Genomic DNA, 24205 nt, shown 5'->3' on the forward strand with positions numbered 1-24205 from the left:
GGAACTTTTAGTTAGATGAATCATCCCAGCCTGGAGGAGAACATATGGGTATGGCTAGCTTGCAAAGCAGCTAACACTACTGCCTTTTGTAAGGCAGGAGGGCAATCTGTTTCAGAAATTTTAATCATGTGCATAATAGGTGCTTCAACCTCCCCTCAATTAATCCAGAACTACTCTCTTTTTGAACGCTTTTAGTTTAATATCACCTATGGCATAATGCCCATCTGGAGCAGGGTGACAGGTGCTTTTAGATTGGCAAATGTTTCTTCAACAGAGGAATGTTTTCAAGTATTAAATTGCATCACACCACAGCATAGCTTCATTAACACTGATATGCAGGCTAGTCATAGGAGCAATGCTTTCTTTAATCACACCCATACCATTCTTCCTCGGGGATGGTTCTTCTTTTGTGGAAAGGTAGCATATTCATATGTACCTGCAAACTCCACTGGCGGTCCCTGCTCACTGGGAAGAATAACACTAGCTCTTCCCCTCTATGACCATACCAAATGCCATGTCAGACAAACTTCCTCATATTAGGGAGTGACTGTAATGACAAAGTCAATCTTGTTATGCGTGAAAGATGCAGCACTTGCATCTTCACTAGTAGGTGAACCTGCAATGACTGTCCATAACCACAGACAGATCAGTAATTGGCCTGCATGTTTGCCATTAGCATTACTTCACAAGCTATCACTACTATGAGCCAAGAATTAGGACCAATCTGCGCAGCTGTACAGTAGAACTGCACTGTGACTGATCATTTACTGTAATGTCATAATCGTGGATGCAAGGATTTTGAGGGGATGTATTGTTTCAGTATTTCTGACAACTCTCAGCTATTAAAGAGGGAAATTAAGGACCTTAAATCATTGATGGATGTACTCAAGCAGGATGATGATAGTTGGCTCGCCAACTTCCTCCAGTCTTCGGGACTGACAGAATAGGAAGCCTAGTTTGATGTAACATTGGTGGGTGGATTTATCTATCTAACACTAGGCAATGGCCTAGTGAAGTGTATGATGAATAGGCTTGTCCCTTCTTTCTCTGTTCCTTCTGCACAACGGACAAGGGAAGAGTAACAGATGTCATCTATCTGGACTTCAGTAAAGCCTCTGACATGGTACCCCAAAACATCCTTCTCTCCAGATTGGAAAGATACGGATTTGATGGGTGGATCATTTGATGGATGAAGAACTGGTTGCAGGATTGGGTCCTGAGAGTGGTGTTTAATGGCTTAATGTCTGGATGAAGATTGGTGACAGGTGGTATCCCCCAGGGATCGGATGGGGTTAATACTTCATCAGTGACATCAACAGTGGGATCGAGTGCACCCTCAGCAAATTTGCTGATGACACTAAGCTGTGGGATGTGATCACCAGAGGGATGGAATGCCATTCAGAGGGACCTAGACAGGCTTGAGCAGTGGGCCCAGGTGAACCTCATGAGGTTCAACAAATCCAAATGCAAGATCTTGCACCTGGGTCGAGGCAATCCCCATTACCAATACAAGCTGGGGGATGAACTGAGTGCAGGATGGACTTGATAGACTGAGTGCAGCCCTTCTGAAAAAGACCTGGGGGTACTGGTGGATGGGAAGCTGGACACAAGCCAGCAATGTACCCTTGCAGCCCAGAAAGCCAAACGTATCCTGGGCTGCATCAAAAGAAGCATGGTCAGGAGGGCAAGTGATGTGATCTTGCCCCTCTACGCTGCACTGGTGAGGCCTCACCTGGAGTAATGTGTTCGGATGTGGAGTCCTCAGTACAGGAAAGACATAGGCCTGTTGGAGTGCATCCAGAGAAAGGCCAAAAAATGATTCACAAAATGAAACATTTCTCACTTGAAGACAGGCTAAGTGAACTGGGGGTCTTCAGCCTGGAGAAGGCTCAGAGGTGACCTGATAATGTCCTTTCAGTATCTAAAGGGGAGCCATAGGAAAGAAGACAGACTATTTAGCAGGGTCTGTGGAGACAGAACAAGGGGAAATGGTTTCAAGCTCAAAGAGGGCAGATTTCGGTTAGGTGTAAGTCTTCTACAGAGAGGGTGGTGAGGCACTGGAACAGGTTGCCTAGTGATGTGGTTGCTGCCCCATCCATGGAAACTTTCAAGGCAAGCTTGATAACGCCCTGGGCAACCTGATCTAGCTGTGGATGTCCCTGTTCATTGCAGAGGAGTTGGACCAGACGGCCTTCAGAGGTCCCTTCCAACTCTAAGGATTGTATTATTCTATGTACACATCATCGCTACGGATTACCCCAGTGACTATATCAACATTGGCCTGATAACAGTCTCAGCCTTTGGATGGAATGTGTGAATGAAGTGACATTTTCTTCTGGCTCTGACTCTTTAACAGCAATATACAGAACTGTGACTTTGTGAATTCTCGCTGAAGGCTGCAGAACAAAAGCTGTGCTGTAACACTCCTGTGAAAGTTGCAGAACAAACAGGTGTGCTAAAGTGCAGTGAAGAAGTCAGGAGTAAAGTCATCATGCTTAAGGTAGTCTTGGATCCACCCCCCAACCACAACCACCATGCAAAGGGAGAAAAGCATGACCAGTATGGCATGCTCATGGTGTGTGCTACCAGACACTCTCCGCCTGGCAACAGCTCCTGGCCTAATTGGAAGGCTCAATCCAGTGATGTAATCCAATGGTCAACCCCAAATGCTCCATCACATCCTTAGCCACCCAAGCAGATCAACAAGGATGGACCCTTAGGACATCATGATAAGTGCAGTGGTGACTCTTCTTCCCTTCCCTTCCTCTCCTTTCCTTTCCCTGTTCCTCAGGTGGTCATAGATCTGATCTTCACTTACAGTGGGAAAGATGTTGCCTCCCTAGGCCCCACCTTCCAACTCATCCACAGTCCACTGTGTGAAGAGGAGCCAGTGATGACTGAGGCAAAGTAGTTGTTGAGTATTTTAGCTTTAGCTCCTTGTCCATTATTACCAGCCTGCCAGTATTTCTCACTAGGAAGGGTACACCTTCTTAGACTTTCCTCTTCTGGTAAATGCACCTTTCTTGTTCTTTGCACTCTCTGCAAAGTCCCTGTTGGTCCTTGGCCTTCCTGACTCCATCCATACACAGCCTGGCAGCATGCTTATATGCATCCCACGGTACCTGTCCCAGCCTCCACTACCTGTGCATTTTCTTCCTGCTTACCAGTTTGACCAACAGGTCCCAGCTCAGCCATGCTGGTCTGTTGCTTTCCATTCCTGACTTCTTACATCTGAAGATGGAGAACTCCCGTGCACTAAGAAAAGCTTCCTTAAAGATCTGCCATATCCAATCCTTGCCCTTGAGGACACTTTCCCAGGTGGTTTTGTTGACTAACGTCATGAAGAGCTGGAATTATGCTTTTCTAAAATTTAGAATCCTGATTTTACTCTTTGTCCTTCATACCTCAGACGCATGAACTCCAACTTTTCATGGTCACTACAGCCCAGGCAGCCTCCAATCCTGATGTCACCAATCAGTTTATTTGCATTGGTGAGCAACAGGTCCAGTATTGCAACCCCCCGACAGAGCTACTACATGGTTCAAGTCGTTATCCTTGATGTATTACAGAAGACTCTTGGTTTGCCTACAGCTCACAGTGCTACTTTACCAGCAGATGTCAGAGTGGCTGAAACTCCCCAGCATGAGAGCCTGTGATTGCAACATCTCCTGGAGCTGAAGGAAGAATGCTTCATGAGGCTCTGCTTGATCAGCTGGTCTGTTGTAGACAGCAATCACAAGGCTCACTTTGCTGCTCTCTCTCATCCATAAACTTTTGACTTGCTCATGACCATCCTCCAGGAACATCTCTTCACACTTTGTTCCTTTGTTGATGTAGAGGGCAATGCCTCTCCCTCTCCTTCCTTGCCTATCCCTTCTAACCAGCTTGTAGCCATCAATAGCTGCATTTCAGTCATGGGAGTCATCCTACCAGGTTTCAGTGAAAACAACTACATCATGGTTTTTAGGTAGCATAGTGGATCCAGCTCCTCCAATTTTTCTCCCAAGCTGTGTCTGTTGGTGTAAAAGCACTTCAGCTGAGCAGTTGGCCTTATTGCCTTCTTGGAGGATAACTCCTTAATGCCTTTGAAGTATTTCCCTTGAGCTTCCCTGCTGCCTTCTCCTTTTGCCTCAGTGGTCCCTGGCTCATTGTCATAAGATGTAAGTGTGCTGAGTGTTGTCAGCACATCCAAGGGCAGAATGTTGAGGGACCCTGCTAACACCCTGCCCCTCTAGCCTGACTATGCTGTCACACACGCTACCATGTGCAGCCTCACTTTTATCCACCCACGTTTTTATAACCTAGTCTAAAGCCCTCCTAACTTTTCCCCACAAATCCTCTTCCTTCTTTGAGAGAGGTGAAAGCTATCTGGTGACTGCAAGCCCAGTGCCATGTAGGCCATCCCGTTATCAAAAAAAACGACCAAAAATTATGGCATTCGTATCAGTCACAAAACCAATGTCTATAGATTGGGTCCTTCTGTTTCTTACAGTGTCCTTACCTACTAAGGGAAGCAGAGACAAGACTTGTATCCTTGATTCCTTCAGAAGATATCCCAAGGATCTGAAGTTCCTTTCAATAGCTCTTGAACTCCAAGCACCAAGGAGACAGTAGACTTGTCTGAGTGCCTGGCATGCTGGGAGTTGAGCTCCCAGTAAGGAGAAATCCCTTATCTCTAACAGCCCTCTCACCCTCACGGAATGGGCATCAGTCAGTGGGTGGCGAGCAATTCTTGTGCATCGCTTGTTACATACATTCACATACATACACACATATATAGTCATAACTATTATCCTTTTCCTTTTCTCTATCTTAGTAAACAGTTTTACTTCAATCTGTGAGTTCTACTTTTTTTTTTTTTTTTCCTTCCAATTCTCTCCCCCATCCCACTGGGAAGTGTGGGAAGTGACCAAATGACTGTGTTGTGCTTAGCCACCTGCTGGGCTAAAACACAAAATGCCTCCTGAGATAGAGAATCCACAACTTCTCTAGGCAACCTGTTTCAGTGCTTCACCACTCTCTGAGTTAAAATTTACCTCTGTATAGCCTAAATTTTACCCTTTTAGTTTAAGCCCCTTCACCCTTGCTCTATCACTATCAGACCACATAAAAAGTTGATGAACCTCAGTCTCTCTCCAGAGAGAAAAATGCCCCGCCCTAATGCAGTGAAAGAGAGAATCAATACATAATGTACGTATTATTTTTTAATTCTTAATCATAAAGCTACTGGAAACAAGAGAAATCTTAAAACATCAGGTCAACCTGCAACTCAACTGCTCAATGTTATTTTTTAAGAATGACAGAACTACTATAGTACTGAAAGTGAAAAGCACAGAATGCAGATCCAAACACACAAGACAGTGTACTTCACAAAATAAATTCTAACAGTTTGTTCACATAGAGCTTGGTTATGGTATGAGACACCATAGCACAGATCACTGCTAATGTTAAGTAATTTCATAGATTCAAAAACAGTCTGTATGTATTCCTGGGAGTAATCAATTGCACAAGCTTATGTGGGTGCAGAAAATCATTCAGCCACGATCAGTGGTGGCTTGAAGAATGTTCTGGAGGAAGTAACTACAGGTCTCAGTGTATACTTTTCCCTAATTTCTTTCCCAGAATTTGTTATTGATCAGTGTCAGAGACAGAAGACTGGACTAGGCAGACATCTGGTCTGAATTAGCTGTTGCCTTGTGGTAACAGAGAAAACCAGGGTAAGGAGTTTGGACAAGGTTCCACAGTCACAACTTTTAAATGTCAGTATGGGAACTGAACTTGGAGATTTAACTAGCAAACAGTTGTGGAAACATGCTGTGAGCATAAACCTCAACACTGTGGAAATTTCTAACTCTTTCTTTAGAACTTCATCCTCATCTGTCCTCAGTAGAGACACTTAGGAGGATCCACAGAAGATAGAAGGAAAAGCAGGACAAATACAGTTGAAACTAATCTTCAGGGAGAATGTCATTATCTGATCATGCTAGAAGGAATAAATAATGTGCAAAGTAAAACAATCAGAATAGAGAAGGAAAAGTGGGAAAAACTGTAATGGCAAGGAATCAAGAAAAAAAACAAGGTTACCAAATTCTAATGTGTTTATAAACCATTTATACATCACTCTAGTGATGAAAAAAAATCTGGTGTTTATAAACCATTTATACATCATTCCAGTGATGAAAAAAATTCTGTTGCAAAAAAAAAAGGAAACTCCATTTTTTATTTATTTTATTATAACACATTATCTAATTATGTTGTACCAATTTAATGCTTCTACTGTCATGCACATCTTCAGTCTAAGAGCAATTTAAGAATTCCAAGCATTTCTCTATTTGCCTTTTCTTAACCTTCATTGTATTAAGATATCATTTCTCCTAACTCCTTCTTTAGTTTAGAATCTTGAAACTTTACAATTTTTTCAGTCGTCCTTTTGTGATTAAAGACCATGTTTTTGACAGTAACTTTAAAACAGAATCCTTTCCTTTTTATTCTTTATACATGCTACTATCACATCCATGTGACTAAAAATTAATGTCGACAATAGCTGTAGCTTTTAACAAACAAAAAAGAAAAAGAAAAAAGTATATAACATCATCTTCATACAGTTTCTTTCAGGGGGCCAAAAGGAATGAAAAGTAGCAGGCTGTCTCTGGCACTGAATTTCTCTCTGTATTCAGTGGATTGCTATTTGAGGTCTTCTGTTCCCTTTCACCATTATACATACAACCTACAGGCAATCCCTTTCTCTCTCAAAGCAAGTTCATAGGAGAATGCATGAAGTTTGAAATAAATAATGATTTTCTGGTGAAAAAATTTAGATGCATTCGATAGCCCAGCATCAGTGTTTAAAAGCTACACAAACCAACGTACAGTGTCCCATAGAAAATCACTTTGGAATTTCCAGGACAGTTCCACTGGTGTTCTTTGCAGAGACATAAGAAATTAAGAGAACACAAAATGAATAACTATCTTATTTAAAAATTTCACTGTCTTCAGGAAAGGCAGAATTAGGGAAAAAAGTTACCTTACTTGTTGTCTGCAAGTATTTTCCTTCAAACAATCTGTGGACTCAGCTCTCACAGTGCAGAACACAGACATCTTTCCAAGTTCTTAAAAACAGGGAAAGAATGAAGTAAAAATTGATTACTACATCATTTCATCGCTACTGTGAATTCTGTAGGACAGATACTTCAATTTGTTAAGGGCTAAGACAGACTAAGATGAAACAGCAAATCACTACTGAAATTAAGTATAATAAAATTTCCCTCAAATCTAACTGTCTAAAGAAGATTTTATGTCTAACCTAGTGGAAAAAAAAAAATGCTATTTTAGAGATCCATTGATTATAATAAAGGATTTGAAAAAAATCCATAGAACTTGCAGGAGATACACTATGTACCAGCTTTTCAAGGTCAGAGGTTATACGGAAAGAAATGCTGAACTTAACACAAATGGCTATTTGCAGCCAACATTTAACTGTATCTAAACTATATACACTGATTCCTGGAGCTGAGGAAAGAATCCACGATGAAGCTAAACCAGATTTACCCTTCGTTCTCTGACATACCAGAAACACACTCAGATGGCAGACACTCAAACCTGCAAGCATGACAATAAATAAATAAATAAACAAAAGGTTTCTACTTCCCTTAAGGTGTAGGTATTTCTTTAATTTAGCATAATACAAAACTTTGTGTCTTCAGAAGGATATTCACTTGGAAAGAACCTTGCTCTCTTGAAGTTTCTGTTACTCGATTTGTTCACCTGTGGCTAATTTCACCATGACCTTTTCAAGACATAAACAACTGCACAGTTACACATTTACTTTGAGGCAACTCAATAACTCGCCCTGATTCAAAGCACAGAGATTTGCTCAGATGACTTCTGGATGTACAAAATCCATGATATCCCAACTTAGGTCAGCCACTAGTCACTGTCGCCTCTGCAAATGTTTTGTTTAGATCCCCTTCCTGCCTTTTCTAGATTGAACAACCCCTCAGGATTCTGAGTCCTGCCGAAAGGCAGCTGGAAGCTTGATCACACCACCTGCAGATTTTTTTTTTTTTTTTTTTTTTTTTTTTTTTTTTTTTACGGAAGAACAGAATTTAAAACTTCTCTGGGGAACGATGTAGACCTCCAGATCCGTAGACCTTCACCTTTCTAACACGCTGTTCAGAACCGGGGCACCAAAACCACGCGGAGTATTTCAGCGTGACCCTACAAGCGAGACGGCCGCACGACGAGCGAGGCAGCACAAAAGCCGTGCGCTCAATTCGAACCACCCCCGAGTCCTGCGGCGGGCCCCGCTCCCAGCACACGCACAGCTGTTCTGGCACACGAACGCCTTACACAAGATCTGCTGCGGAACAACAGCCCCGTCAGTGTGCAGCGCTCACTCACGCTGGCAGAGCTTTTTTTCGGCATTTTCAGGTTTTGCGTCCCTCCCCCCTCCTTTGATATCGTGCTTTCGCAGCAGTTTTTTTTTGCCGTTGTGCGATTTGATGTGTGAAAATGATTCCAGATTAGTTTCCTTCCCCTAGCAGAACGGTTTTTCAGCCTAAGAGTCCCCTGCGGTGAAGCATACGCGTCGGCACAATAGGAAACTCAGCCACGAGCGGCAGGCGGTTTGGTGGAATGGGGAAGTGGTTCCCACGACACCTATTAAGAGCGGCGGGACGCGGAGCCGGGAGGACGAGGTGGGTGCAATGACGGCAGCCCGGCAGCACCGCCAGCCGAGGCTGACAGAGGGAGCAGCAAGCAGCAGGAGGTCCCCCAGCGGGATGACAGCCACCTGTAGTGAGGACCCCCCCGACCACGAGGCTCCCCGGAGCGCGGCTCCCCGCGCGGCTGCCCCCGCCTCAGCCCACGCCCGCCCCGCACTCAGCGCCTCACGGCCGCGCCCCGCAGACGGTCGGGCCGGATAACGGCCCGGCGCGCGCCTCCCGGGCAGCAGCCGCAGAGGCGGGCACGCGCCTCTCCTCGCGGCGCGCTCACCTTCCTCCTTGTCTCCCCGCCCCGGCCACACCCGCGACCCCGCCCCCCCCCCTGCGGCGCATGCGCGGCCCTCTCGAAGGGGAGCGCGCCCGCGGAGGTTAGCCGCTGCACCGCCTCCTCTCCTTTGCGCATGCGCTCCGGCGCCGTTGCCGTGGTAACGGGACGCGGTGCCAGGCGCCGGGGAGGGCCGAGCGCGGTTGGCCGTCATGTCCGAGATTTTGTGCGAGTGGCTGAACGAGGAGGTGAAACTTTCCCGGAGCGTGGGTGAGTAGCAGCCCCGCTGCCTCAGGAGGTGGCAGGGGCTGGCGGGGCCGCAAGGCTGGCTGTCAGCTCAGAGGATGCGGCGAGTCTGAGCCTTCGTCCCGCCGAGGGGCGCGAGGTACACCCCGGCGGTCTCCCCCCGAGCCGTCCCGTTCCCACCCGTCCGGGGCTGCTCAGTGTGTGCAGGATGGCTCTTTCAGAGGTGAAATTAATTTTCCTCAAGGCTCCGTCGCTCTTGGTAGATAGGAGGAGCTAAAGCTTCACCTGCTAATAAGGACTCCAGAGATTGAAAGAGTTTTAATAAGTTTGTAGAGCAGCGCTCGGTTGGAGCGGCAGGCGCCGTGCTGGCTTTGGAGGCGCACTGCTCCGCCGCGTGTGAGCGACTTTCCACAGAAAAGCTGATTCAATCTCGTCTTTGTTTTCTTTTTGTACATTTACTGACAGAAATAAATAAATAAATAAATAAATAAATAGAAATTATCACTTAGAGACCTACAACACATGGCAAAGTTTACTTTCTGGCAATAAAAATGAGAATCAAGTGGTTACGGGGAGCTCACATTGCAAAGTAACTACTCTGAAAGCAGATTTATTTGTAGCTTAAAAACTACTTACTGACACACTCATGTCACAAAAATAAAAACGGGTTTTATTAAAATTATTGAATTAATATCCAAATTCCTTTAATAATCTTTTTTTTTTTTTTTTTTTTTTTGGTGGGAAAAACTCACAACCCAGTTCCAGGATCACTTTCAGAAGAATTTTCTACTGGCTACCTCTTTGGAGAACTTCTGCACAAGTACGGTCTTCAGGATGACTTTAATCAATTTTCACAGAGCAGGTTAGTACTTGTGGAGAGCATGTTTCTTACAGAAATTAGGCAAAATATTTATTTCTTCTTCAGAAAAAAAATCTTTGCTTTTTGTGATCGAAGTGTGGGGCTCAGCACTTGGTCTTTCTGAAGTTCATACAAGTGGCCTCAGCCCATCAGTCAGCCTATCTAGCCTACCCTCTGGCAGATCAGTACTTCCTTCCACTTTGGTGTCATCTGCAAAACTTCTGAGGGTGCACTCAATCCCCTCTTCCATATCGTCAATAAAGATATTAAACAGGTCTGACCCCAATACTGACCCCTGGGGAACACTGTTTGTGATCAGTCACCAGCTGGTTTAAACTCTATTCATCAAGAAACAAGGCAAGAAGTATTATAGGGAGAATAATGAACTCCAGGTCTACTTCCTGTAGGGATATGGTAAACTCTGTGTTACCAGATGGTCTTTAAATTAAAAATTCAACATTTATGTAGAATTATGTTATAACTCTACTGGCCTTAAAAGCTCACTGGTTCATGTAGAGGAATTATTGTGAACTCATAGAACAGCATAGAAAGCATAGTGTTCTGGCTCAGCTAGTAGTTACTGATTTGTTGATTGAATTTGATAATGTGTTAATTATGAAATATCAATAATTTATTATTATTCTTTTTTGACCTGTATATCTACTGATCTCAAGTGATTCCACAGGACAGTCACACGCCAAAAGAAGCACTAATCTGCAATCCACCGTTTCAGTTTTAAATATTAATTTTTCTCATTAGAACCACAGTCTTTATTTTTCAACACTATTCCAAGTCATCAGGGTGTTGTGAGAGTTGATATATTATATAGGCTTCATTTTATTTCTTTCTTTTTTAATTTAATTTCCTATATTTTAACTGGTTAGAGCGCGTGTGGATTGATCTTCTAATTCTTTGTACTTTTTGTGGAAGACATACTTTTAGCCACAATTTGGAGTAAGGTTTTGCTGTCAGGTGCTTTTTTTTTGTGTACATGCATCAAGACTTATGCAATGTGATGTGTCTTCCATTTGTTTTCCAAGAGTTATGCCTAGCAGACCAACTTATTTGTGGGTACTACAGTATCAAATATAAGCTGAAATGTGTATTATGTCACTGTGGTTTTCTTCCCCCTCCTATCTTGATATGAGGTAAATGTAATGACCATGTTTATTGCAGCGAGTTAGAATTGAAAGTACATTTAAACTTTGATTTTTGGATTCTTTTTGTTTTTAAATCACATAGGGCTGCAAATGCAAAGCTTAACAATTTTTCTCTCCTGGAGCCCACGCTTCAACTGCTTGGAGTACAGTTTAATGAGAACGTGGCCCACGACATCATGATAGGAAAGCGGGGGGCTGCAACAAAGCTTTTATATGAATTGTACATTGCTTTAGAAAAAAAAAGAAAGACAAAGCTCACTGGAGTAGCTATGGAAGCAATGAGACCTGCAGCACCTGCAAGGTTCAAGTCTATTGGAAGTGTTTCATTTCGAGAGGTATTTAACTATGTCTATTTTGTATAAATACATAGGGAAAAAATAGCCCATTTAGTAGGGCCTCTCAAGCATGTTGTGTGTTTCCCTGCCCACTTTTAAAAGATCTCCTGTTCAAAATCCTTTGCCATATATGGAAATTGGGATTACCTGGTTCTTCTGTGATTCATGAGGATACTTGTTCTGTGTTCGTTTGCTCTGGCTTATTCCTTGTTACCTGCTCTGTTTCTTTTTCCAGACTTGAAATATGAATAGCAGCAAAGACTAATAGTGATTCAGTGGCTGCTGTTATACTTCTTTGATCGGTACAGATTGCAGACAGCATTATATTTAGTTATAAATGTTTCCTGAAGGGAAAATTAGTCTGTATTGAGCTTTGTGCCACAGTGGTTCGATTCCTGCAGTTATACGTCTCCCCATATACTTTTACTAGACTCCAGGTGGCCAAATAACTGAATATGCTGAATACTGCAAAGAGGAAAAAATAAATGGGAAAGAGTGTCTAAAAGGAAGATCTGTTAGTGACATTCTTCTCTTCAACAGTAATGTTCACAGTGTGCACACCATAATCTTTTACCAGGATGAGCAATCTTTAAGCAGCTATGCATCATGAATCATATTCAGCTGAGTAAATTTCTACATATTTCCTGGCACATGTCCTGACAAATAGTTTACAAATATGAACTTCACTGACAAATGCAGGGATATCACCAAACAACCAAGACACCCCTTCACCCTCTAAGGATAGCTTCTATGGAAGCAACTGAGAGCTCTGAATAGATGTGTTCATCACAGAACAGTTGAGGTTGGAAGGGATCTGTAGAGGACTCATAATCCATCTACCTTGCTGCTCTGTGCAGAATCAACTATGTCAGGTTGCTCAGGACCTTGTCCAGTTCAATTTTGAATATCTCCAAAGATGGAGACTTCACAGTGTTTACAGGCAAGTTGTTGAGCACCATTTCCATTAAAAAAACCCTTATTTTTAAGTTGGATTTCTTGAATTTTCATTTGACATTTTTCAAGTTCAGTTCTGCATGTTCTTCTCAATATAACTAGTCCTTTCTTTGAAAAATATTTGACCAAATTTAGAAGCTGTTCTGTGTACATTATCACAGGAAAACAGTTTAAAATGACTACTGAGAAAGTTTTGTATTTAAAAACTATTTTTCTTACTATTTCTGACTCTATTATTATGACATTTGATTCTAGCGTTTGAAATCTTTAACATCACGTCAGGCTGATTTGGAGCTATGGCAGGTTTCAGATCATTTTGAAATGAAATCTAAAGCAATAGAAGATAAAATAGCTCGTATACATATTTCAGAACAACAGAAATCTCTAAAGCCTCAAGAGGAACAAAGAGCCCAAGACTCTGAAAAGGTGAGTGCTTCCATATTACTGAGTCTTCTGAGAAAGTTTTTTCATAAGGTCATGTACATAATTCTCTGCTGCACCATTATGTTTGTTAAAAAAAAGTAATAATGAAGAAAGGGGGTCCACTTGATAAACACTAATGTGTAGCTATAAAGCCAACATATTGTTAAAAGATTCTTAATAACAGTATTTAAAAATCACATACTTAAAATTGAGTGTTTGCATGTTGTCGTGCATGAAAAATATTGATAGATTTGTAGACAGAATGTAGATTTCACAGCTGGATGCATTTAAGGTGTTCTGGTAATAGAGGCTTGTGATGTATTTAATTTTTGAACAAAAGAATCAAGAAAAAGACACAAGGAAGGGGACCTGTAGAAGCGGAGGCCTCTGTCCATCCAGTATGTGTAGTTCTGTTGATTAAGTCAAGAAAAGAAACTAACATCTTCAGCATATGAAAACACTCATCCAAAGTACAAGCTGTAGTTTATATAGAAGAACTGTCTGTTCTAAGCTAAGGGGTGTTTAACCATGATGAAAATGAAATTGACTAATTTGAGATGTAATTTGTATGACTAAAATCATAGAATATCCAGATTTGAAAGGGACTCACAAGGGTCATAGAGTTCAACTTCCAGCTCCACACAGGGCAAGCCAAAATCTAAAGCCTCTGTCTGAGAGTGTTGTCCCAGCACTCCTTGAATTCTGGCAGCATGATGCCATGACTACTGTACTGGGAGCTCTGGTCCCTGACCTCTGCACTCATAAAGAAGCTGTAGGCCGCCATGAGGTCTCTCCTCAGTCTCCTCTCTGGGCTGAATAGACCATGGCACCTCAGCCACTTCCCATGTCTTGCCCTCAAGACCTTTCCCCATCATCTTAGCCCTTCTTTGGATGCTTTCTAATAGTTTTATATTCTTGTATTGTGGTGCCCAGAATTGCACCAAGTGCTAGAGTTGAAGCTACACAGTGCAGAGCAGAGTGGGACAGCCCCTCCCCTTGCCTGGCAGCAGAGCTGGGCCTGAGGCACCCCAGGGTATGGTCAGGACTTTAGGCTCCAGGGAACGCTGCTGACTAAGATTCAACTTGCCATCAGCCAGATCCGTCAGATCCCTTTCCATAGGGAAGCTAATTAAGAGAGTTATTGTGTTTATTTAGTTGCTCTGTTGCCACTACAAGAAAAAGATTTCAAAAAGAAAATGAATTTTCATGTATTTACACACGAAAATAAGAGCAGTATCCCAAAAACTTTTCATAATGAATTTTTTGAAATAATAAAAAATCCTTTTACAGTTTATATTTACCTTTTAACTTTCTTGGGATCTTTATAGAGAAATGCTTTTTCAACACAATTCTGCTTTTACCTTCACGTATCTGTAATGCAATTTAGCAGTGCATGTAATTTTTTTAATTGATCACCTGAGACCCAATGTTGATTGGTAGAATTACCTAATAGTACTCGTGTTTCTTAGTTTCTGATATGAATTCTAACCTGAGACAAGTGTCAGACTAGGGCTAGCATTTAATATAACCCCTTAAATGCCTCTTAGGCATTGAATGCAAACTACTTTTCTTTACAGATGTGTTTCTGTTATACCACACTCTTTCTTAATGCAAAGAGAATAACTAGAATAGAATAGAGAATAGTTCAGTTAGAAAGTACTGTCATAGATCATCTGGTCCAACTGCATGGATCTGCCATTTTTTTATACTAGCACATTAAGACAAAATGAAGACAACAAGCCTCATTTAAGAAAAAGAAATCATTTGATTTTTTTTTTAACTTCAATGATGTTCTTCCATTATGGGTTAGATACTTTAGTTACATTTACTTCATAGATAAATAGATGGAATATTAAAAGCATACAGCATGTATTGTTTCAACTCAAGTATCTGAACACATGATGTTGAATATTCAGCATCGCATAGGAAGAAGACAAAATGAAATAATGGCCCGGATTCAAGCAGCCGTTATACAAGTTCCAAAGCCATCACTAAGCCACACCTTAAAAAGTAACGAAGCAAAAAAAATACTAAAGAAGAAAAGAGAAGCGGAGGTAACTATATTTTGTTAATAGTAATTGTATGAATTTGGAAAAGGTTAGTTTTTTAGGAGCATTTACACTTAATAATTCTGTACTTGTACCACCTAGTGTAACTCTTAAAATTATATAGATACTAAATCTAAAGCAGAACATAGCACCGAATATTTTGTTTCAAAAATCCTTGATTACAGGTAATTGTATGGCTTGCTAGAGTCCAGTGTAAAGTGGATTTGCCCTGTAAATGGGCAGCTGCAAAAACAGAATTTTGTATGGTGAATATAGGTATAGCTTGTATAAGGGGGAAATAAATGGAAATGGAAAGCAGGAGAAGGAAACATCTTTGTTGTTCCTCTTATCTAATGCTTAATATGTTTTCACTGTAAACTTTTCTATTGAACTTACATGGTGCAAAACTAATTCCTTATTATTTAATCTGTGAATAGTTGAAGCTTCCTTATGATGCTTTGTGAAGAGAAAAGAAGCAGTAAATTTTGTGTTATTTCTTTAGGACACTTACAAGGAGATTAACAAGTTTGAGAAGTCCCTGGTAGGAAATGCTTTTGAAGTACACAGCCAAGTCACTGATAGGTAATATTTGAGTATTCGATTGTTAATCTTTGACAGGATCTTAACCATAAGTGCCTGCTATCTATGCAAACAGCTACTTGAAGAAAATACAAGGTCTTTCTTCTCTTAAACTGTGATTCTCCTGTGAGAGGTTGTCTGTATTCCTACTAGCACTGCAAATACTCAAGCTCCAGATTCTGCTGTTACAATGTTTTAACCTATAATTATTGTAGGAATGGCTTAACCCTCCTTGTGTCATTTTTACCATATATATGGCAATAAAGGACATGAAGTGCATCTCTTATTCTCTGTTCATTACAATCATCGAGTCTGTAATATCAGACAGGCAGAGTAGCAAATGGTTTTGGATGTATGTAGGTCACTCTGAAACCAATGCCTCCTATTTCTTCTGGAAACTACAACAAAGAGCATGATAACACTATTTGGTAGGGCAAATTCTCAGCTGCTGTTTTTCAATGTAGTCACCACCATTCAGCTATGGATTTCTGCTAGTGATCAACAAGAGCCTGCATGCTGTGTTTGCAAAAATCTGCACCAGCAGAAGTGACTCACTACCACCACTGCTAAAATGCACCACCCACTGTCTCACTGTGCCCACATCCACTGTTTGGTCTCCATAAATATTAAGCAAACTTTGATGAATGTCAGTTAGTGCATTTTTTTCCCACATGGAGGAATTCAGTTACATCTTTGTTTCATACATACTTCCATGTCAGATGCCATTTTATCAGATTGCCCCTCTGCTGCCATTTGTCACATAACCACAAAACGTAGCAGAATTTTGGTTGGAAGATTCAACGTCTGCTGCCACACCGCCAAAATCTGTTTCTTGACATTGTGACAAACATAATAACACAGACGGCATTACTTTCAGAACAGCCCTCATATATATGTGGTAATACATTTCAAAATAAACTTTCTCCTTAGAGTTTTGTTGTACAAGCAACAAATGTAGATAGAATAGCCATTCTATCACCTTTAGTGATACATATACCATATTCTGAGAAGGTGCTATACTGCTGTGGATAATTCTGTGTAAAGAAAACCGGATTAATAACTATGAGAGAAAGTGCACTCAGAGTGTATGGATATATTTAAAGATTAACCTATCTTGCTTTTATATTCTGCAAGTGATTCTAATTTGTGTGTTTCTGCAGAATTTGTTTTCTATCTAAGATATTGGCAAATGAACTAATTGACAATTGGTTATGTAAGGACTGGAGCTCTCCTCTGGACTCAGCAGTGATTGGTGGGTGCACAAGGGCATCAAGGAGTAATCTCAGTGCTCATGAACTTTACTGTTCAAGATAATCCTGTTGTGCATATGTTAGACTTGTGCCCAACTTCATGAAAATACCTTTAAAGAACCATAAGTTCTATAAAACCAGTGAACTTCTATTTAATTTTTTTTTATCAGTGAAATACAAGAATCATTGCAAACACAGAAGTTGCAAGAAACAACCCTAGAAACTACAGCACAGGCAGCAACTGAGCTATTACCTACTTATTCTGATGATGACTATGTAAGAAAAATTCAAAAATATTTGGAGGAAGATATGTTTGCTAGAGAACAACGAGAAAAGAGACGTCGTAAAATGTTAATGGAACAGTTGATAGCACATGAAGCAGAAGAGGTGAGAGAAGTATAACACATACACAATTTGTAACCTAAATATTTATTTGCAAGTACAAATCAATACTATTTTGGAGGATCTAGTAACATCTGGAAGGTAGAAAAGGTGTTATATATACTTTATCTCTGAAAAGAACTTTTGTGCCTTTTTTTTTCCTTGGAAAAAGAAAAAAAGAAAGGAAAACGGTTTTCCATTCCTTCTTACAACATTCATGTAATACTTAATCCTTGTAAAGCATAAAGCCTCAAATGAAAACAGAGCTAAGATGATTAAAAATCAGTTGTAGGCCTGCCTGCTATTTTCTTCAAAATAATAATAACATTTGAACTTTAAATAATCATTATGTTTACTGGGTCTGAAAAAGGTACTCATTAAAAAACAACAAATATGACATTACTCACTTTAAAACCTGTATTTGCAAATGTGTAATGTAATATTTTTATGTCTGAACTGGATGACTTCCGAAATGTTGTGCAGTGGGATGTTTTATATACTTATGTTGCATATGGTGGCTTGATTTTTGGCATAATATAGAGTAGAATGTATGTCCTGGGAAGATGTCTCTACTCTGTCAAAAAATGGCTGTTGCAGATTATTTCATTTGAATCTTGTCCTGCATTGAGATAGACATATAGAAGTCACAGTACTTCTCAGTATCTCTTGCAGACTTATGTTCTGTGAAAAACTAAGAACACCTGTACTGCCTTAGACTGAGAGTCTATTTGCACATGCTGTCTTTGAGCTCTCACAGACAAAGATAATGTTCTTGCTAATATGCGTAGGTCATGAAGAAATTTTGCCATCTTGTTCACTGAAATCACTGTGGTGCCAGAACTTCCATTAGCTATCACAGCCTCAGTACAACCCTAGTAACCTGGACTAAAGGTTCTGATAACCATTGACATTTGGTAGAGACAGACTTAAGACAGCAAAATGAGCCAGAGCTATTCTGATGAAACAGCTGTTCCACCACTAGTTGCAGTATAAACTTTGCCAGTTTGAGTTGAAGGAGGTGCTGCAATGTGCTTATTATGAGACTGTTTCCAGTAGGGCTCCAAAGCAGGACAGAGGTAACAATAGTGTCCCCAGCTTCCTGATAATTACATTATTGCTGATATAGAGACAGTAACTGTCACAGACTGCAGGGATTAGAGGGAAAGTGAACAGTTGCCCAAAACAGTAGCCTGACCAGCTAAATGAATCTATTGTCACTTTTGTTTTATCAGAGGAAGAAGTAACCAGTTGGAATTCTGTGTAAGTTCAGAAATGAGATATTGCTTGATTTAGAGAAGTGCAAAGTAATTTGAGTTGTTTTCTTTTCTTCTTCTTTTTTTTTTTCCTTAAATATTTTAAAAAAAAATTACACGAAATAGTTGAAAAATACTTTAAATATTCAACCAGGAAGGATTTTCAAGCTGAAATTGTGGTTTTCTAATGCTCATTGAAGTCAGAATTTCAATTATAATACATAAAAATTGAACACAGGCCATCAGATCATCTAGAGTCACGTATTTAATGTATTTCATTAAGACATGTACTTTATGTCTTCAGAGTTCTCCAGTGATTTTTCATGTCCATACCTATAAATCTCTTCTAAAAGAACCTTGTTCCAATTTTTGAGTCTTGGTACACTGCGAACTCCAGTAGAAATCTGAGCCTGGGAGCAAGAATACTTAAAAATTGCATGGCGCTCTTCTCAGTGGAGTATGTTACAATATGAGTCAGATTTTTACAGGCAGGAAATAGAAGTGTTTAAGAGTAACATAGTTTCATCTTAAATGGATTTTTAATTTGCACCACTTCAACTAACTATTGTTCAAAGTACTCGTTATTTTTAAATGCTTTGTTTAGATTTTCTCTTTGAATTTCAAAAGCTATCAGGAAATTACTGTCAGCTATATACTGAGAAGAAGGAAATGGGAGAGGAAGTCAATTTTTACTAGATTATTTCTTGTCAACCAAATAGATTTATATATGCAAAGTGATAAGATTTGGTCATAAATCTTATGACAACACATCAGGACAGAATAGTTTCATCTGTGATTAAACTAAACTGGGAAAGGGGGGGGACAGAATAATTTGACTCAGTAATACATGTATGAGCATGAAATATAAACACAACATTAATGTTTGGCCACTGGATGCCACTGTTGTTTTAATTAGGTTTAAAAAAAGTGCATTGTTTTTTAGAAATTTTTAAAATGGTTTCTAACAGGTCTTATTTACAATATTTATGAGTTCTTCAGACATATCAGAACCCTCTGTGGAGAAGTAGATGTAAAACATTAGGTACAAAAATGAAACTACTGTTTTTGTTTTGTCTCCTAGTAGACTCAGAAGTTTTGAAGCTTTTCAGCCTTAGGTCTGTCATTGTTTGTATGCAAGGTAACAGTGCTTTACTCCCCCATGCAATAATAACCATTTTGAAATTATGTTTGGTGTTATGAAGCCTAATATCACTGTCTCTGCAGATAATTAAGAGACATGTGGATGTGGCACTAAGGGATATGGTTTACTGATGGGTCTTAGTAAGTCAGGCTAGTGGTTGGTCTTCATGATCTTGAAAGTCTTTTCCAGCTTAGACAATTCCATGATTCCATGTTTCCAATTTATCCATAGCTCTGATTTAATTCACCTTTCAGATTTTTTATTCCTTAAGCATTTCCTGCTGACACCTTCTAAGCCTACTCTTTGTGTCCAAATATTTGATTATTTAGAGTAATATCAAAATTCTCTACCCTCCAATTAACAAAGAATCTTCATTTTTCATTTGTAAAGAACATGTACTGGTAGATAAGGTGCTTTGATGTCTCTTTAGGCTCACTACTTTGCACCGTAGAGTACTTCTTGATGTACTAATCCATGGCTAGGGATAAACAGCTGTCGCTGAAGAAAACCAAAGCAGAAAAGTCTGTTCAGCCTCTATTCTTTTTTGAAATCTTAATGAAGTACTGAGTCTGAAGAAGCAGTGGATAGAACTGAGGCAGCATTGTGTCTTCTCTTATTGTCTGGATCTGATGAATAAGACAATTGGGTAGATACACTATTCAGTAGGCAGTGCTATTGGTTAATTTGATTACCTGAAATGTATCAAATGACACATAGGATGCGTATGAACATGCAAAGTGCATCTAAAATTGTTTTCCATTTTAGAGTTGTATCTGTGATGATATAAAAACATAACGTACATAATGTACAAATAGTACACTATGAATTAGACTCTCATTTTGTGATAATCTTTGTAGGGAGATAATCTTTGATGCAGCTGAAACTCTCTGGGATTAAAGCCTGAGATATCCACATGATAATTTCTTCTCCATTAAAAATAGTGCACTGTCATAAAATACTATGCCAGCGAAGCTTACATTTTGTCTAAAATAGTCAAAGCACTGAGGGATTTTCATTTGTGCTTCGTCTTTTCAAGAGACTAGTATTTAATTGGAATATACTTTTTATAGCAATTACCATGACAAAGGAACTAAAAAATACGGAAAGTTTCATTTGAAAAATATTTTTTTCTCTCAGATGTCAACATTAAATATATAAATGTATTAGAAAGTGTTTTGGTCTTATTATCGCAATTAAAATAATCAAGTTTTGCAGATTTTTGTTACAAGACTAATACAGATAAGTTGGTTCCATTGTTTATGAGAGATGTAGATCTCTTTGTAGAATAAGTTATTTCATAAAAGTATGATAATATGCAACAAAGTTTGAGTTTTCATTTTGAGGTAAACTTATATAGTGTATTCTGCCCTCAAACACTAAAAGCTAATGAAAAAAGAAACGACATAAAAATAAATAGAAGTAATATTTTCTTTTGGCTTATTTTTCATTTTACTGTTGTCTGGCTTTACCCTCTTCCTCTGTTCTGAGAAAGATTAATTTGAACTCTTCAAATCAGTTTCCAGTTCAGGTCCTCAAATTTGAAATTAAAAGTTCATAGCAATTTTTCTTTATATGAATCAGAATTCCAGAGAATCCAAAGTTTTCTCTAAAATTCTGCTATAGGGCTATAGGAATGCTATTTGGCAATAGAGTTTGAAAGGCAAGCTGATGTTTTTGATTAGAACTCAGAAATAGTTCTGGACTATGAAGATTGTGGAACTAAACTCTAGGTTAGGTTAAGCTTTCATTTAGATACCAGTGGCAGCATGAAAGAAGTACAGTAGTGAAAAGTTACTGTTATGTTTTACCAATAACTTTGAAAAGTAACAATCCACAGTCTTCACAGTACATGATGTACATCAACCATGCTTCAAGCAATGGTTCAGAATGATTTTTTTAAAACATTGATTAAGACATTCTACATATGATACTTTGTCCCACTGAGAACTCAGAAACTGTTACCCAGAAGGCTTGTATTTCTCTATGTTTGGAATGTTTCCCCAAATTCCATGTCTCCAGAGTGGAGGAGATAATTACCTGAATCCCAAGAGAAAAGGATAGAGTTCAAACCCATAGGAGAGTGGATTATCAAGGGGTCTATCAGAGTATGGCTGAGAACGGGGACAAGTTCAGAGCAAGGGTGGAAAAGTGAAATGACAACCAATTCAAGGAAGGGATCTATATTTACATTCAGAAGCAACTATTTGAAATATATTGCAATTTCTTTACAATTGAGTTATTCTGAACAAGTGTATTTATACTTAGTATGTCTGTAAGATGTATTCAACATTCACTTTATTGTTCTACAATTCTTTGTTTTTCTTTACAAAAACAATACCTGTGAATACATATGTTATTCTGGATATATGTATCAAATTAGCAAATAAATACTGTTGTATTACTTCATTCATATTTTTTATGAGATAGTGATGACTTGTCCATGAAATACTTGGTAACCCATCCTTAATGATATTTTTTAAATGTATGTATTCTAGGAGATTTACCAGGAGGAGCAACTTGTTTACAGGCTAATGAGACAATCTCAGCAGGAGCGGAGGATTGCTGTTCAACTCATGCATGTTCGACATGAGAAAGAGGTGTTAAAACAAAATAGAATTTTCAGGGAAAAGCAATATGAAGAAAGACGACTGAAAGAGTTCCAGGAAGCTCTTGACAGAGAGGCGGTAAGTAGTTATTTATTCCCTGAGTTGCTCTGGGAGCGTTACAGTACCTATCTGTGGAGTTTGTATTGTCAGCTGTCAGAACTCAGTTTTTTTCTAGGGACGGGGCAACCTAATGATTAATATATCACTTTTAACTATGTTTAAAGTTATTGCAAAGTTCATAGTGGAAGGAATTGAGCAATTTAACATTTAATTGTGATCTTTTCTTACAACGTGATTACAACCTTGTAGGAAAACATCTCTCTGTGCTGAGATTAAAATAGTTTCGCAGGAACAAAATGACAGAAGTGATGGAAACAACAAAATGGCAAAAAAAAACTTGTCTCAGGAATTATGTATTTCATTTCCTTTAATGTAATCTGCTAACATCCTTTTTTGGCAAGTGCTGGTAATAAAGAATTTCATTTTTGAGTGCTAATTTTTGCCTTCAGGCTTAGAGTTTATAAATTAAATAATAATAATAATAAAAGAATTCATAATCCTGTGACAAAGTGCCAAGTGCTATGCCCCTAGCAGGCCATAATGTGTAGGAATGCTACTTTGCTCCTGCCAAAAGCAATTACCAGCTTTAAATCCTTCAATCCATCTAGACTCCCATATAATCAGAATCTATAGATACTGATTACTGCATTTCTTTAAGTACACTTCTGGCCAAAAGAAGTACACGATCACATGAAGTACTAATAATTCTCCACCAGGGCAAAAAATCTTTCTCAAAGTTCAAATGGTACTAATAATCTCAAATTATTTGCAGATCAGAATCTGTTAAATTAAACTGCTTGTCACATGATTTAAGTATTCCACATTATTTTCAGTGAAACTCAGCCTTTGCCAATGCATCTGTATTGTAGTTCCTTAGGAAGAGTAGACAGCTTCATTTCATGTTTCTGTATCCCCTAAGCATTGAATACATTCTTAATGTATGTCATGAAAGAAATAACATACTTCCTTTATTTCATTATATTTTCCTAGTAAGGAAGAAAAAAAAAACGGGGGGGGGGGGAATTGCACAATGAATAGCAGTTCTTAGATTTCATTGTATGTTAATGTTCGCTGTCTCATCTCTCATGAGGATCTGTTTTCATTTCTTACCTTAACTGAGCAAGTTTGTTTTCTTATCAATAATGGTGCATTTTTGCAGTTTAATTTTCTTTGCAATCTCAAATGTACTCTTTAAAAAAATTCTAGGCTCTTGCAAAACAAGAAAAAATTGATTATGAAGAACAAAGTGTCAAGGAAAGAGAGCGTCATGAGAAAATTGCCATTGAAAGAGCTCAAGCTCGTTATAAAAAGCATTATTCTGCATGTTGGGAAGTGATTGATCAGATTGTTGATTTGTCAACAAAAATAGGAGAGTATCGAGTATTGACAAACAAGTGAGTATGGTAGCTGTTAGGCAAAACGAACAGGTGTTAGGTAGCTGTTAGACTTAATCATTCATGCTGATTTAAGCACCAGTAATGTTTTATGTGGATACCCAGAAATCTTGAATGACAGCTTGAATTACTTAATGTGAGAAAATGATGATACTCCTTTCATGTGAGGATTCACTGATGCATAATACCAGGCAAACTAGTGCTAAAGCCCTAATTCCTTGAAAATTCAGCTAACTTCAATCCTTTGAGCTAGTGGGCCCTCATTTCCTTATGACACGTGGAGATACTGACTTTCTTTTACATGCATAAATTCCTTATTTTAAAAGCTAAAAACTGAAAAGTGCTCATCTCATTCTAAGTTGCTCCACTGCCTGAATGTTTACCCAATGTAATACAAACAGAATTAGTTTTGTAATGTACATCAGCCTGCCTGGGCTGTCTTAAAAATAGCAGCTCAGTCCAAAATATTCTGACTCCTACAAGCTGTGATTCCTTCTTCTGACATGCCCCAGTGCTGCAGGTTTTCCG

At 39.3% G+C, this 24205-nt stretch overlaps 2 protein-coding genes across 40 annotated transcripts in view; one reads left to right on the forward strand and one right to left on the reverse strand.

Annotated features, from left to right (window-relative positions):
- The window catches only part of PRLR (prolactin receptor), a 191056-nt gene extending 182029 nt beyond the window's left edge, over nucleotides 1-9027 (reverse strand). For 20 of the 30 annotated variants that reach the window (XM_046905229.1, XM_040655403.2, XM_046905230.1 and 17 more), the window contains exons 1-2: nucleotides 8995-9027; nucleotides 7025-7109 (exon numbers count right to left, since the gene is read on the reverse strand). The gene's annotated coding sequence lies outside the window, so the exon portion shown is untranslated. Of the gene's footprint in view, nucleotides 1-7024 lie in introns of all 30 variants that reach the window. The other 10 variants (XM_046905231.1, XM_040655394.2, XM_040655397.2 and 7 more) reach the window with 5 other exon arrangements.
- The window catches only part of SPEF2 (sperm flagellar 2), a 51376-nt gene continuing 35035 nt past the window's right edge, over nucleotides 7865-24205 (forward strand). For 4 of the 10 annotated variants that reach the window (XR_005843251.2, XM_015277513.4, XM_025144811.3 and 1 more), the window contains exons 1-9: nucleotides 9167-9258; nucleotides 9994-10096; nucleotides 11336-11588; nucleotides 12798-12968; nucleotides 14882-15019; nucleotides 15516-15595; nucleotides 17013-17229; nucleotides 22113-22301; nucleotides 23490-23677. Coding sequence is in view for 9 of the 10 variants with exons in the window: in XM_015277513.4 (XP_015132999.2) it covers nucleotides 9201-9258; nucleotides 9994-10096; nucleotides 11336-11588; nucleotides 12798-12968; nucleotides 14882-15019; nucleotides 15516-15595; nucleotides 17013-17229; nucleotides 22113-22301; nucleotides 23490-23677 (1397 nt within the window). In the remaining variant the exon portion in view is untranslated. Of the gene's footprint in view, nucleotides 8697-9166; nucleotides 9259-9993; nucleotides 10097-11335; nucleotides 11589-12797; nucleotides 12969-14881; nucleotides 15020-15515; nucleotides 15596-17012; nucleotides 17230-22112; nucleotides 22302-23489; nucleotides 23678-24205 lie in introns of those variants that run through there. The other 6 variants (XM_046905978.1, XM_046905979.1, XM_025144812.3 and 3 more) reach the window with 6 other exon arrangements.

Source organism: Gallus gallus, chromosome Z (assembly GCF_016699485.2).
Source record: "Gallus gallus isolate bGalGal1 chromosome Z, bGalGal1.mat.broiler.GRCg7b, whole genome shotgun sequence".
NCBI classification, from domain to species: Eukaryota; Metazoa; Chordata; class Aves; order Galliformes; family Phasianidae; genus Gallus; species Gallus gallus.